We start from the raw sequence: 16,019 nt of genomic DNA on the forward strand, positions 1-16,019 counted from the left end.
CAGCATAGGAAAGGGTAATTAGTACGACTGCTTCTATAGGTTCATATAAAATTTTAAAGTATCGTTTATTTTCAATTTATAAAACTAGCAGCTTTTTTTTTCCGGGTCTAAAGTCTCTAAATTTCTATGCTCACTCCACGCCCAGGTTTCGGACCGCTGTGTGTGTGTGTGTTTGTGTTTGTGTGTGTGTGTGCGCGTGTGTGTGTGCGCGCGCGCGTGTGTGTGTGCGTGTTTGTGTGTGTGTGTCTCTGTCTCTGTCTCTGTCTCTGTCTGTCCTCGCACGGGAGCAAGAAGCAGCAGTCGTGATCGATGTCAACCCCAGGGGTCGGAGTTACAACATGTGTCTGTTTTAGGGATCAAACTTGGCTCATTCCACCAAGGCATCCACGAAGTGCCCCCCCACCGCCCCGTCTGCTACCGAATGTTTCCACGCAGCCCTTCATTTATCTCTTGTCATTTCCGTCAAGCCATTCCAACAATACGTTCTCGCAACAATACGATTTATCGAAGAGGAAACCTCACAGTTTATCTTTTGTCAACCACAACGCAGCCAGCGAAGGTGAGAGAAAGGAGATACTAAACGTTCAGAACCGTCGCCACAAGTGGAACAAGCCTGGGCTTCAATTTTGTGCTTTTACTTTTAGAAACAAATTATGATTGGTAAATCTGTGGAATCTGTTTGAGCAGTTGCCCGCTGCTGTTCACGTGTGGCGCAGTGCCACGTGGGTAGTGGCGCCACCTAGTGAACTAGTCGGGTGAAAGGAATTTCTGGTGCATCACTTGTATGGTATTTCAAATGTATAGTTTTGTATCTCATTGTTCTTTTTCACAGTACAGTATTAAACGTGCCGTCTAATACATTGTTGCATAGTTTCCCAATAAACGTCGACTTTTGTTGTACACGTGTGCTTGTTCTCTGGTCCAGGACAAGGAGTTTAGGGCGACTCGTCTGAAACACCAAACTCGCCGTAAGTGATAGCAGCACAATTAGGCTATTCGGCCTATCTAATCTACACCGTCATTCAATCATGACTGATCTATCTCTCCCTCCTAACCCCATTCTCCTGCCTTCTCCCCATCACCTCTGACACCTGTACTAATCAAGAATCTATCTATCTCTGCCTTAAAAATATCCATTGTCTTGGCCTCCACAGCCTTCTATGGCAAAGAATTCCACAGATTCACCACCCTCTGACTAGAGAAATTCCTCCTCATCTTCCTAAAGAAACGTCCTTTAATTCTGAGGCTGTGGCCTCTGGTCCTAGACTGTCCCACTAGTGGAAACATCCTCTCCTCATTTACTCTATCCAGGCCTTTTACTATGCGGCAAGTCATCCGAGTTCACAGTCTCAGTTCGCACTCAGTGTATCACTTCCACCACCGCTCTTTGCACTGCACCATCTGTGATCGATGCCTCATGCACCACCCTGCTTCTCTTGCCCAGCACTGGAGACCCTCCAGCTTTGCTGGCTTTACCTTGCACTAAACGTTATTCCCTGATCATGTATCTCTACACTAAATGGCTCCATTGTAATCATGTCTTGTCTTTCTGCTGACTGGATAGCACGCAACAGATGCTTTTCACTGTACCTCGATCCACGTGACAATAAACTAAACTAAACTACCATCCAATGTGGAGAGGATGTTGCCTCTAGTGGGAGACTCCAGGACATAGCAGGTCATAGCCTCTGAATTAAAATATGTTCCTTTAGGAAGGAGATGAGGAGGAATTTATCTAGTCAGAGCGTGGTAAAACTGGAATTCTTTGCCACAGAAGGCTGTGGAGGTCAAGTAAATGGATATTTTTAAAGCCTAGATACAGTGCCCTCCATAATGTTTGGGACAAAGACCCGTCATTTATTTATTTGCCTCTCTACTCCACAATTTGAGATTTGTAATAGAAAAGAATCACGTGTAGTTAAAGTGCACATTGTCAGTTTTTATTATAGGCCATGTTTGTACCAATGGGGGGGACTATGTATAAACACTGCTGTAATTTCTACATGATGAAACCAAAATGTATAAAAATGGCCTTTTATTAAAATCTGACAATGTGCACTTTAACCACATGTGATTTTTTTTCTATTACAAATCTCAAATTGTGGAGCACAGAGGCAAATAAATAAAGGATGGGTCTTTGTCCCAAACTTTATGGAGGGCACTGTGTATTCCTGTTTTCTTAACCACTCCCTACACACAAGGGGCAGTTAACAGATGCCAATTAACCTGCAAGCCTGCATGTCTTCGGGATGTGGGAGGAACACAGAACCCAGGCGGTTACGGTCAGAACGTGCAAACTCCACCCAGACAGCACCCTCGGTCAGGTCTCTGGCACTGCACGGCAGTGGCTCTACCAGCTGTGCCACCGTGACTCCCCTTCGAAAGAGTTATCAGTTGATCTTGTTTTCTGGCTCTTGGTATAGATTTGTATTTTATTTCTCATCCGTTCCCATCCCGAAGCTTGCATGAGTCTGTCAGTAACGTCAAGCGTACAGCACGGAAACAGGCCCTTCGGCCCATCGAGCCCGTGACAACCAACGACCCCCGCACACTAACACCATACTAAAAACGCTAAGGACAATTTACAATTATACCAAACCAATTAACCTGTACATCTTAGGAGTGTGGGAGGAAACCGGAGCTCCCGGAGAAAACCCAAGCAGGTCACAGGGAGAATGTACAAACTCCGTACAGACAGTGCCCGTAGTCGGGTTCAAACCCGGATCTCTGATGCTGTAAGGCAGCAACTCTACTGCTGCACCACCGTGCCTGATAGAAAATGTTACTACACTTGGCTTTGGGTCTGTTATTGTATTGTTATTGTATATCTTTATTGTCATTTCCTGAGTATTCGCATACCCAGAGGAAACAAAAAAACGTTGCTCAACCAGTGTCCATTCAGTGTGCATTAAAAATAAATAGAAATAAAAATACATGTATCATGAACAAATTTAACACTCTACTAAACATTCAACAGGCGTTCCGATCGGCAGCGGCACAACAGTGGCTCTGCTGCAGTGTGTCCAGGTTGGTGGTTGGTGCGCGATACTTTGGCAGGGGGCAAAGTCCATTTAGCAGTCTTATAGCCTGCGGGAAGAAGCTGAGGAGCATCCTGCTGGTTTTGCAGCTAATGCTCCTGTACCTCTTCCCAGATGGCAGGATGGAGAAAATGTCATGCGATGGGTGGTAGGGGTCTTTGATGATGGAGATGGCTCTGCTGATACATCTCTTCCTGTATATGTCCAGCAGGAAAGGGAGTGGAGCACCAATAATCCTGCTGGCGGTCTTCACAATCCTGTCTAGTTGGTGCCGTTCGTACGCCTTGCAGCTCCCGAACCAGGAAGTGATGCCGTAGGTCAATGTGCTCTCGATTGTCCCCCTATAAAAAGTCCGTAGGTGTGTAGTGGGGAGACCTGCTTTTCGTAGTCTTCGGAGAGGGTGAAGTCGTTAACGATTGTAAAATGGTAACATTCTGGATTCAAATATCATTTCCGTAAAATAGAAAGGGGGTAATACCAGCTGCATCTCCACAGTATTGAGGAACAAATGTTTTGGGTTGGGGCCCTTGTTCATCAACGTTAAACAGACCCTAGAATTAGAGGTAAGCTTGGCTCCTACTTCCCATAGAAAGGCTGGAGGTTTCTCCCATCTCCCTGTACAGGGAACTTGGGGAACTACAGATAAAGTGGCAACAGGATTATCCTCTTTACTTCAACCCCCACCTGCTGCCCACAGGCCACCTTTGTGTCTTGGTCACAGGGAGACTTGACAAGGGAAGGTCCTGGCATCTTTTAATGTGGCTGCAGTACCGTGGGCTGGTGGATGGTGGTGCTGCTGAGCTGGTACTGTCTCAGGTGTATGGAACCAAACTAACAAAATGATACCACACCTATAGAAGTTCTTAATTCCCAGGACAATCACCATGATGTAAAGAACAGAGGCACTTTGGAGGGGTATATCTTGTCGTCTTGGTGCTGTGCTATCCACTTTATTAACATCACGTTGTTTTTAAGAAGGAACTGCAGATGCTGGAAAATCGAAAGTACACAAAAATGCTGGAGAAACTCAGCGGGTGCAGCAGCATCTATGGAGCGAAGGAAATAGGCAACGTTTCGGGCCGAAACGTTGCCTATTTCCTTCGCTCCATAGATGCTGCTGCACCCGTTGAGTTTATTCACATCACATTCAGTTTGAATTTCGTTTATTGTTTATTTTTTACAGTGAAAAGCTTTTGTTGCGTGCAGACCAGTCAGCGGAAAGACAATCGAGCCGTCCACAGTTTACTGATGCATGAAAGGAAATAATATTGAATGCAAGAAAAAGTCTGATCAAAGATAATCCCAGGGAAAAATGTAGGAATCTATAACATGATATCAAAATACCAAGAAGATAATATCTGTGCAGAGTTGGCATGGGTTTGTGTTTGACCAAACTATTGAAGATTTATTTCCACAGATGCGCCGTAGAAAGCATTTTATCAGGGGATGCATCACGGCCTGGTTGGGGAACATTTTCATCCAATGGACTCCTGGCTGGCTGTGCAGGAAAAAATATTTCCCAATGTAGGGCGAGTCCAGAACCAGGGGCCACAGTCTTAGAATAAAGGGGAGGTCATTTAAGACTGAGGGTGAGGAAAAACTTTTTCACCCAGAGAGTTGTGAATTTATGGAATTCCCTGCCACAGAGGGCAGTGGAGGCCAAATCACTGGATGGATTTAAGAGGGAGTTAGATAGAGCTCTAGGGGCTAGTGGAGTCAAGGGATATGGGGAGAAGGCAGGCACGGGTAACTGATAGGGGACGATCAGCTATGATCGCAATGAATGGTGGTGCTGGCTCAAAGGGCCGAATGGCCTCCTCCTGCACCTATTTTCTATGATTCTATGACTGCAAGAAATTGCAAAGAATTGTGGACGGATCCCAGACCATCACGCAAACTATTCACCCTTCCATTGACTCCATCTACACCTCATGTTGTCTCAGCAAGGTCACCAGCATAGGCCATCAAAGGCGATTCTGGTTGGGGATCGCTGGTCGGCAGGGACTCGGTGGGCCGAAGGGCCTGTTTCTGTGCTGTATCTCTAAACTAAACTAAACAAAACACCATAGCCTCTCTTTGTGTACATCGGTTCCCCATCGCCTGTTTTGTCTTATTCAGCGTTAATAGATCCATTAAGTAAAATGACTGATATGTTATAACTGCGCTCAGAAGCTATTTTAAGATATAAATGACACTTCTACTCTCTGTTTGTGCTCAGTCAAAGATGAAAGCCAAGAGACGTTTGGCATGAAATGAGGATAAATTGCAGAATCGGCGCTAAAGTTTAGAGTCAGCTTATCCTCAGCCTCACTCGCCTTTATTGCTTGATGTAGCTTTAAGCAAATTGCGTGCATTTTAGGCGAGACAGTTCAGTTTATTGTCACGTGTGAAAAGTGAACAGTGAAAAACTTTTGTTGCATACCAACCAGTCAGTGGAAGGACAATACAAGGTTACTATCAAGCCATTTACAGTGTACAGATACAAGAAAAGGGAATAATGTTTAGTGCAAGGTAAAACCAACAAAGTCTGATCAAGGATAGCCCAAGGGTCTTCAATGAGGTAGATAGTAGTTCAGCACTGCTCGCTAGTTGTGGTAGGATGATTCAGTTGTCTGATTACAGCTGGGTAGAAACTGTATCTGAATCTGGAGGTGTGCGTTTTCACACTTCTGTACCTTTTGCCTGATGGGAGAGGGGAGAAGAGGGAGTAGCTCGTCCTTGATTATGTTGCTGGCCGAGCCGAGGCAACCCCCTTCTACCGACTAGGGGCAGTGAAGTGCCCGGTGTAGAGTGACTGCAGGCAGTGAAGTGGCCGGTGTAGAGTGACCGGAGACAGTGAAGTGGCCAGTGTAGAGTGACCACGGGCAGTGAAGTGGCCAGTGTAGAGTGACCGGGGGCAGTGAAGTGGCCAGTGTAGAGTGACCGGGGCAGTGAAGTGGCCAGTGTAGAGTGACCGGGGGCAGTGAAGTGGCCAGTGTAGAGTGACCACGGGCAGTGAAGTGGCCAGTGTAGAGTGACTGCAGGCAGTGAAGTGGCCAGTGTAGAGTGTGAGGCAGTGAAGTGGACAGTGAAGTGGCAGTGAAGTGGACAGGGTAGAGTGAAGAGTTAGTGTAGAGTGACCAGTGGGACAGTGAAGTGGCCAGTGTGTAGAGTGAACTGGCCAGTGGCACTGTGCAGTGAGTGGCCAGTGTAGACAGTGACCACGGGCAGTGAAGTGGCTGGTGTTGTCCGAGCGGACTTTTTGCAGGGAGTGACTAATGTCAGTCAGATCAGCCATGATTGAATGGTGGAGTAGACTTGATGGGGCAAATGGCCTAATAACAACTGCTAGAACAGCCATGATTAGGAACTTGTGAATTTGGGTGCTAGATATTGCCCCTTGGGTTGTCCACCCGTGCCAAGCTGGTCTACAGCACCAATGTCCTCTTTGTTCCGAATAAGGGGAGGTTGGTTTGTGTGATGGTCTAGGCTGGGTCCACAATTTGCTGCAATTTCTTGGGGGCTTGGATGGAGCTGTTCCCAAACCAAGCTGTGATGCATCCCGATAAAATGCGTACTATGGTGCATCTGTAGAAGTTGCTGAGAGTTATATAGGGGACATGCCAAACTTCCTAAGCCTTCTAAGGAAGTTGGTGTGCTTTCATGATCACTGCTTCAATATGGGATGGCCAGGAGAAGTTGTTGGTGATTTGACTCCTAGGAATTTGAAGTTTTCAAGCATAGAGTCATAGAATGATACAGTGTGGAAACAAGCCCTTCGGCCCAACTTGCCCCAGCTACACTAGTCCCACCTGCCTGCGTTTAGTCCATATCCCTCCAAACCTGTCGTATACATATACCTGTCTAACATTTTCTTAAATGTTGGAGTAGTCCCAGCCTCATCCTTCTTGGAGAAGTACCTCATCCTTCTAAACTCCAGCGAGTACAGGCCCAGTGCTGTCAAATGCAAATGGTATGTTACCTGGGAGGAGAAGGGGGAAGAAGGCGGCCAGTGTGAGCTGGGCCTGTAGTGTGTGTGCCGCGCCCATCTCGCTGATGTTCACTCACTCACTCACTCACTCACTCACTCACTCACTCACTCACTCACTCACTCACTCACTCACTCACTCACTCACTCACGCTGACCTGTTTATACTGGACATCGCTGGCACCAGCGGCTCAGGCAGAGCACACGGAATGTTAATCATTACACAGCTTGAGAAATCCCCCACACACACGATTGTTCAAGGCAGGGAGATGGATGGGGCAAAGTCCGTGCAGTCTTTGTTTTCCAGGGGGAGACTTTACTGCTGAGAGTTGACCTGGATACTTGACTCATGGTGAGGAGGCCCGATGGTGGGAAACAGCAGGGAGTTACGTGGGGGAGTGGGCCAAGCTGGGAAAGGGCAACCGTGCAGATCTGTGCAGGGGAAAATAATTTGGGATCGATTGGAACAAAGAATATAGAACCACGTCATAGAGTCATAGAGTCATAGAGTGTGGAAACAGGCCCTTCGGCCCATCTTGCCCACACCAGCTAACATGTCCCAGCTACACTAGTCCCACCTGCCCGCATTTGGTCCATATCCCTCCAAACCTGCCCTATCTATGTCCAACGGTTTCTTAAATGTTGTAGTAGTCCCAGCCTCAACTACCTCCTCTGGCAGCTTGTTCCATACACCCACCACCCTTTGTGTGAAAAAGTTACCCTCTATTAGATTCCTAGTAAATCTTTCCCCCTTCACCTTGAACCTATGTCCTCTGGTCCTCGATTCCCCTACTCTGGGCAAGAGTGTGCATCTACCCGATCTATTCCTCTCACGATTTTATACACCTCTACAAGATCACCCCTCATCCTCCTGCGCTCCAGGGAATAGAGTCCCAGCCTACGCAACCTCTCCCTGTCCCTCGAACAACATCCTCGTAAATCTTCTGTGCACTCTTTCCAGCTCGACAACATCTCACCATCTCTACATCACCCATCTTTATATCGGTGTTGTCAATGCAAGCAGGGGTATGCCAACCGCTTTGCTTCCTGAGGTCACGCACTCCTTTGTCTTACTGACGTTGAGAGAAAGGTTGATGTCTCGACACCGGGACACGAGGTTCTCGATCTCCTTCCTGCACTCCGTCTCGTTAAGAATAAGGAGTAAGCCATTTAGAACGGAGACGAGGAAACACTTTTCCTCACAGAGAGTGGTGAGTCTGTGGAATTCTCTGCCTCAGAGGGCGGTGGAGGCCGGTTCTCTGGATGCTTTCAAGAGAGAGCTAGATAGGGCTCTTAAAGATAGCGGAGTCAGGGGATATGGGGAGAAGGCAGGAACGGGGTACTGATTGGGGATGATCAGCCATGATCACATTGAATGGCGGTGCTGGCTCGAAGGGCCGAATGGCCTACTCCTGCTCCCCATTGTCCATTGTCTATTGTCTATTATTTGATATCCAGCCCACAATGGTGGTGTCGTCAGCGAATTTGAAAATGGAATTAGATTTGTACATGACTGCACAGTGGTGGGTGTACAAGGAGTAAAGAAGGGGCTGAGAACGCAACCTTGCGGTGCCCCAGTGTTGAGGATTATCGTGGAGGATGATTTGTCCCCTCTCCGCTATCTTATTGACAGTTGCCTGGTTGACGGGGTCATTTTCTTCTTTAGACTTTCGACTCCAGGGATACTGTGCAGAAACAGGCCCTTCGGCCCATCGTGTCCATGCTGACCAGCGATCACCCCGTACACCAGCACTATCCTACACACTAGGGACAATTTACAATTGTATCGAAGCCAATTAACCTACAGACCTGCACATCCTTGGGATGTGGGTGGAGACCGGAACACCCGGAGAAAACCCACGTGGTCACAGGGAGAACAAGCAAACTCTGTACAGACAGCACCCACAGTCGGGACTGACTCGGGACACTGGCGCTGAGGCAGCAACTCTACCGCTGCACCACCGTGCCACCCTTAATCACATTCTTTCCTGTAGCAGTCTGACTAAAGGCCCTGTCCCACATTCCCAAGTTACTCACAAATTCTCCGGAGTTTTCCCCTTGATTCAAACTCGGAGAATGTCCTTAGCGAGTCCTTAGGAGTCCGTAGCGAGGCCGTAGATATTTTGTAGCGGCTCGTAATGCCAGCCGTAGGAACTCGGGGCATCAGGTAAGTCGGGACGTTTTTCCAGCATGTTGAAAAATGTCCACGAGTCAAGAAAAATAGCCCTGAGTACCTTCGGCTGGCATCTCCGAATTTGAATCAAGGGGAAAACTTGGGAGAATTCGTGAGTAACTTGGGGAAGTGGGACAGGGGTATAAAACTGGACACTACACTCCAATTGTGGCTCCAGAAATATCTTGTACAACAGTAACATAATGTCCCAACTTCCGTACTCAGTGTCCTGACTGATGAAGGCCAACGTGCCAAAGCTTCCTTGACCACCTGCACGCCTAGATTCCTCCACTACACCCCGCCCCTGACACTCACTGTGAAGGCTCTGCCCTGGTTTGACTTGCAATGGATAGTCCATCCCTGTGCTGCGTAACTCCCTGACTGCGCTCCACGACTTTTGCACTTTGGGAGATCGAATGTAAAGGGGAAAGTATCTAATTAATGGCAAGACTCTGGACAGCGTCAATGTGGACGGGGGTCCTTGGGTTCCGTGTCCATATCTCTCTGAACGTGGCGATACCAGTCGATAAAGTGGTCTTCTTCCAGCGTACGGCGTGCACAGCCTAGATCTAGAGTAGACTCGGGGCACCCAGGCCAGGGCAGCATCAGTCACTGGGTTTGATGCCCCCTAGGGAAAGACCTCAGTGGGCAGTCATTCACAATGTGTGGGGTGGTCTGGTCTGGATGCCCGCAGTCGCAAAGACCAAAGACTGCATGGACTTTGCCCGATCCATCTCCCTGCCTTGAACAATCGTGTGTGTGTGGGGGATTTCTCAAGCTGTGTAATGATTAACATTCCGTGTGCTCTGCCTGAGTCACTGGTGCCAGCGATGTCCAGTATAAACAGGTCAGCGTGAGTGAGTGAGTGAGTGAACATCAGCGAGATGGTTGCGGCTCACACACTACATGCCCAGCTCACACTGGCCGCCTTCTTCTGCCTTCTACTCCCAGGTAAGGTACCACGAGCATTTGACAGCACTGGGCCTGTACTCGCTGGAGTTTAGAAGGATGAGGGGTCCCCTCATTGAAACTTACCGAATAGTGAAAGGCCCGGATAGAGTGGATGCGGAGAGGATTTTTCCATTTGTGGGAGAGTCTAGGACCAGAGGCCACAGCCTCAGAATAAAAAGACATACCGTTAGGAAGGAGATGAGGAGGAATTTCTTTAGTCAGAGTGTGGTGAATCTGTGGAATTCATTGCCACAGACGGCTGGGGAGGCCAACTCAATGGATATTTTTAAGGCAGAGATAGATTAGTACGGGTGTCAGGGGTTATGGGGAGAAGGCAGGAGAATGGGGTTGAGATGGAAAGATAGATCAGGCATGATTGAATGGCAGAGTAGACTTGATGGGCCGAATGGCCTAATTCTGCTCCTAGAACCAGTGAAATGATGAATTGATGAATGTGTGTTTGGTCCGAGTCTCTGCTGATGGCAAGCGGGGAGTGGAGAGGGGCGGAGGTGGGGAGGGAACTCCGGATCTCTAGAGAGTGAGGGGCAAACATTCCCAGAGCAGGAGAGAGAGTCTCACAGCAGCCTAGCGTGGAGGTGTCAAAGACTGGAGGGTGTAGTTTTATGGTGAGAGGGGCAATGTTGAAAGGAGATGTGCGGAGCAAGATTTTCACACAGAGTCCATTTACACATTTGGAGTACTGCGTGTAGTTCTGGTCGTGGCCCATGAGACGGAATGTGTGGAGGCTTTGGGGAAGGTGCAGAGGAGGTTTTCAGGAATACTGTCCGGGTTAGACTTGGATTGGAACGTCGGCAGTTGAGGGGAGACTTGATGGACGTTTATAAAATTATAAGAGGTATTGATAGGGTAAACAGTTATCCCAGAGTGGAAATATCCAACACTGGAGGGCAGAGCTATAAGGCAAGGGTAGGAAGGTTTAATGGACACAGAGGGTGGTACGGGCTTGGGACACAATGCCGGCCGGCAGTGGTGGTGGAGGCAAACGTGATCGTGGCGTTTAAGAGGCTTTTTGATAGGGCCCTGACCACGTGCATTCCCAAACCGTGTGGGAGGTGAAGGTGGAAATGATGGAGGCCGCTTTAAAGATCTTTAACTATAAATGAAGTGCTGGAATGTCTGGAGGGTGGCTGATGTTGAACTGTTACTTAAGGATGGCAGCAAGGATAGGCCAGGGAGCTGCTACAGGCTGGTGAGCCTGATGTCAGTATTTGGGAAGCTGTTGGAACGGATTCTTAGTGATCGGATCCGCCAGCATTTGGACAGGCACGGGCTGGCTAGAGATAGTCACGGTGGCACAGCGGTAGAGTTGCTGCCTTACAGCGCCGGAGACCCTGGTTCCATCCTGACTACGGGTGCTGTCTGTGCGGAGTTTGTACGTCCTCTCCATGACCAAGTGGGTTTTGCTCCGAGATCTTCAGTTTCCTCCAACACTCCAAAGACGTCCAGGTTTGTTGGTTAATTGGCTTGTTATCAATGTAAAATTGTCCCTGTTGTGTGTAGGGCAGTGTTAGTGTGCGGGGATCGCTGGTCGGTACGGACTTGGTGGGCCGAAGGGCCTGTTTCTGTGTTGTATCTCTAAACTAAACCAATAGTCAGCATGGCTGCGTGTGTGTGTGTGTGTGTGTGTGTGTGAGGGGTGGGGAAATCATGTCTCACAAAGCTGATCGTGTTTTGAAGAGGTCACCCAGAGTATTGATAAGGGCAGGGCAGCGGATGTTGTCTGTATGGACATTAGCAAGGCCTTTGACAAGGTCCCGGCATGGTAGGCTAGTCTGGAAAGTTAAAGGAGATCTCACTTATCTCATGTGTAGGAAGGAACTGCAGGTGCTGGTTTAAACCGAAGATAGACACAAAACGCTGGAGTAACTCAGCAGGACAGGCAGCATCCCTGGAGAGAAGGAATGGGTGACGTTTCAGGTCGAGACCCTTCTTCACACATCCTTTAGATTCTCCAGAGATCTTTCAATCTGAAGCAGGGTCTAGACCCAAAACGTTGTCTATTCCTTTTCTCCAGAGATGCTGCCTGACCCACGGGAGTGACTCCAGCATTTTGTGTCTATCTTTGCCCATGGAATGACGCGGATGTGGGCTGTACGGCACTGGGTCCCAGTGTAGGCCATGCAGGAGCAAGAGTGGCGAACATTATGAGCCCACTTCATGACTTTTGATGACTTATCTTTTTGTCCCTTCAGGTGCATATTTAGAGGAGGAGGCTGACAACTGTCAGAATGTATTTAGTGCCGATAGCTACCTACACTTGGCCAACAGCCTCAAGGTAAGAGTTGAAGTATAAGTATCCTTTATTGTCATTCAGACTTTTCAGTCTGAACAAAATGTTGTGCCTTGCAGTCATAACATAGAATAAAATAACAGAACACACAATGAACACAGTTTAACATTCACCACGGTGAGTCTACCAGGTCCTCCTCACAGTGATGGAAGGTCTTAAGTCCTTGTCTCTTCCCTCTGCATTGAGGCGATCCAGGTTTCCGATGTGGTGACCCTGCCGGGTGATGGTAAGTAAGTCCCGCGGCTGAATCCGAGCTCCGCGAACGGGCCGGTTCAAACTCCGCGGCCCGGGGCGGTCGAAGCTGCCGCCCTCCAGACCAGCGGACGAAGCTGTCGTTGCGGGAGCTCCGGGAAAACAGGTCACCAACATGTGACCTGCGAGCTCCCGACGATGTCGTCCACTGGGCCCGCGGCCGAGCCTCCGACGGCTCCGAAGTCCTGGCTGGCTCTGCCTCCGGAGCCTTGAGGTCGGTCCCAGTTGGAGGCCTCAGCGCCGACAGACGGAGACGGGGGATACGACAAAAAATGTTTCTCACGCCCACCCCCCCCACATACACAACTAAAATAAACTGAAATAAACTGGACAAAAGAAAACAAAAAAAGAAAAAACATACGGACTGCAGGCGAACCGCCACTTCCTTTCATTATCAGATTGAAAATTGACCTCCTCAGCCCGACTGGGGGCAAAGATTGGGGACACAATGAATTGCAGATGCTAGTTTACAAGGAAAGACACAAAGTGCTGGAGTAACTCAGCAGGTCAGGCAGCATCTCTGTAGAACATGGATAGGTGACGATAGAGGTCGGGACTCTTCTTCAGATTCAAGTGGGAGGAGAAGGGGGCTGAGACAGAACTTCAGCATGGCTCTGCGTGTAAATCTCCCCAGCACCCTGTCTAAAGAGTGTCCCACTTTCCAGAGTTATTCACCAATTCTCCCGAGTTTCCCCCTTGATTCAAACTCGCAGAATATTCATAACGGGTCCGTGGGAGTCCGTGGCTATATCGTAGCGGCTCGTTTTGCCAACCGTAGGTACTCGGGGCCTCAGGTAAGTCGGGACGTTTTTTCGGCCTGATGAAAAATGTCCACGAGTAAGAAAAATAGCCGCGAGTATAGAAACATAGAAACATAGAAATTAGGTGCAAGAGTAGGCCATTCGGCCCTTCGAGCCTGCACCGCCATTCAATATGATCATGGCTGATCATCCAACTCAGTATCCCGTACCTGCCTTCTCTCCATACCCCCTGATCCCCTTGGCCACAAGGGCCACATCTAACCCCCTCTTAAATATAGCCAATGAACTGGCCTCAACTACCCTCTGTGGCAGAGAGTTCCAGAGATTCACCACTCTCTGTGTGAAAAAAGTTCTTCTCATCTCGGTTTTAAAGGATTTCCCCTTTATCCTTAAGCTGTGACCCCTTGTCCTGGACTTCCCTAACATCGGGAACAATCTTCCTGCATCTAGCCTGTCCAACCCCTTAAGAATTTTGTAAGTTTCTATAAGATCCCCTCTCAATCTTCTAAATTCTAGAGAGTATAAACCAAGTCTATCCAGTCTTTCTTCATAAGACAGTCCTGAGATCCCAGGAATCAGTCTGGTGAACCGTCTCTGCACTCCCTCTATGGCAATAATGTCCTTCCTCTATCTAGGGCTGGCATAACGTGCCGCTACATTCTGCGATGTTGAATCAAGGGGAAAACGCGGGAGAATTTGTGAATAAGTCGGGAAAGTGGGACAAGCCCTCGAGTCTTATTATTATATTGAGCTCTGCTTATCTTCCTCAGTCAGGCTGAGAGCAAAGATGGCGGATGCGATGAATATGTAGATGTCAGTTTACCAAAAAAGACACAAAGTCTTGAATAACTCAGCGGGTCAGGCAGCATCTCTGGTGAACATGGATAGGTGAGGTTTTGGGTCAGGATCCTTCTTCAGACTGGTTAACGTAGAATTGTGTGGAGATGTTCAGTTGAAGGTCAGTGTGGAGTCACAATCACAAGCACAATAATACTTTATTAGCAAAGTATGTTTTGCAACATACGAGGAATTTCATTTGCCAAGTTGGGGTGGGAGATTGCAACCTTCACGTGGTCCGCCCTGCATTGTTTCGACAAATGCAATCAACCCGGCGTGCACAATCAAATAAGATCAAATAGAACAACTTGTCCTCCAACTTTAGGCTGTGCATGCCATAAGCAAGAAGAAGAAGCAGAAGATTTGTCAAGTCAGTCATGCAAATAATAAGTAACGAAACACACAAAATTCATTTTAACATAAACATCCACCACAGTGACTCCTCCATATTCGTCACTGTGATGGAAGGCGAAAAAAAGTTCAAATACCTTCCCTTAGCTCTCCCGCGGTCGGGGGGCCTCGAGCCCTCCGTTGACGGGACAATCTTGACTCCCGCAGCTGGCAGTGTTTGGGCCCTCCACATCGGGGTGATCAGCTCCTGCATTGGGGGAATGTCAATGGGGTTTTGGGTCAGGATCCTTCTTCAGACTCTGGTCCATGTAGAATCAGTTGAAGGTCAGTGTGAACTCAATGGGCTGAAGGGCCTGTTTCTGTGCAGGATGGAACTGCAGATGCTGGTTTACACCGAAGATAGGCACAAAATGCTGGAGTAACTCAGCGGGACAGGCAGCATCTCTGGAGAGAAGGAATGAGTGACGTTTCGGGTCGAGACCCTTCTTCAGACTGAGAGTCGGGGGAGAGGGAGACGAGAGATATGTGGAAGGGTAAGGTGTGAAAATGACAGATCAAAGCAGACGATGGTTGAGGAAATGTAGGATGGTTCATTGTTGGCTGAGGGGAAGGTGACAACGAGGCTTACAAACAGTAAAATTAATCAGGAGGACAGTGGAACTAGTCGGTGAACTAGGGTGGGGGAGGGACGGCGAGCGAGGGAAAGCAAGGGTTACTTGAAGTTGGAATAGTCAACGTTCATACCGCTGGGGTGTGAGTTGACCAAGCGACATATGAGGTGCTGTTCCTCCAATTTGCATGTGGCCTCACTCTGACAGTGGAGGAGGCCCAGGACAGAAAGGTCAGTGTGGGAATGGGATGGGGAGTTAAAGTGTTTGGCAACCGGGAGATCGTGTCGTCCTGAGCGAAGGTGTCCAGCGAAACGATCGCAGAGCCCGTGTTTGTGACTCTCTAATCTGACAACTGGACAGGGAGAGAGGAGAAGGTTGGAGGTGCATCAAGTTGTTAAGAAGGAACTGCAGATGCTGGAAAAGAGAAGGTAGGCAAAAGTGCTGGGGAAACTCAGCGGGTGCAGCAGCATCTAAGGAGCGAATGAAATAGGCAACGTTTCGGCACGAAACGTTGCCTATTTCATTCGCTCCTTAGATGCTGCTGCGCCCGCTGAGTTTCTCCACCACTTTTGTCTAAGTGCATCAAGTTCATTGGGAACTCAAAGGTCAGAGAGTCATTGAGCAATGCGACCTAGAAGCAGGCCCTTCTGCCCATCAGGTTCATACTCACCCACTGATCCTGCACTAATCATAGCAAAAGGATTTGAGTATAGGAGTAAGGGAGGTTCTACTGCAGTTGTACAGGGTCTTGGTGAGACCACACCTGG

The 16,019-nt window shown here is 48.5% G+C and overlaps 1 protein-coding gene across 2 annotated transcripts in view; it reads left to right on the forward strand.

The window, feature by feature from the left end:
• The first annotated feature begins 9,973 nt into the window (after positions 1–9,973).
• Positions 9,974–16,019, forward strand: part of si:ch1073-126c3.2 (uncharacterized protein LOC555816 homolog) — a 13,765-nt gene continuing 7,719 nt past the window's right edge. Inside the window, exons 1-2 of one of the 2 annotated variants that reach the window (XM_055661909.1) lie at positions 9,974–10,129; positions 12,343–12,425. In XM_055661909.1, the coding sequence (XP_055517884.1) occupies positions 10,063–10,129; positions 12,343–12,425 (150 nt within the window). In that variant the 5' untranslated portion in view covers positions 9,974–10,062. The remainder of the gene's footprint in view (positions 10,130–12,342; positions 12,426–16,019) is intronic. The other variant, XM_055661908.1, reaches the window with a different exon arrangement.

This window comes from Leucoraja erinacea, chromosome 34, assembly GCF_028641065.1.
Source record: "Leucoraja erinacea ecotype New England chromosome 34, Leri_hhj_1, whole genome shotgun sequence".
Lineage (NCBI taxonomy): Eukaryota > Metazoa > Chordata > Chondrichthyes > Rajiformes > Rajidae > Leucoraja > Leucoraja erinaceus.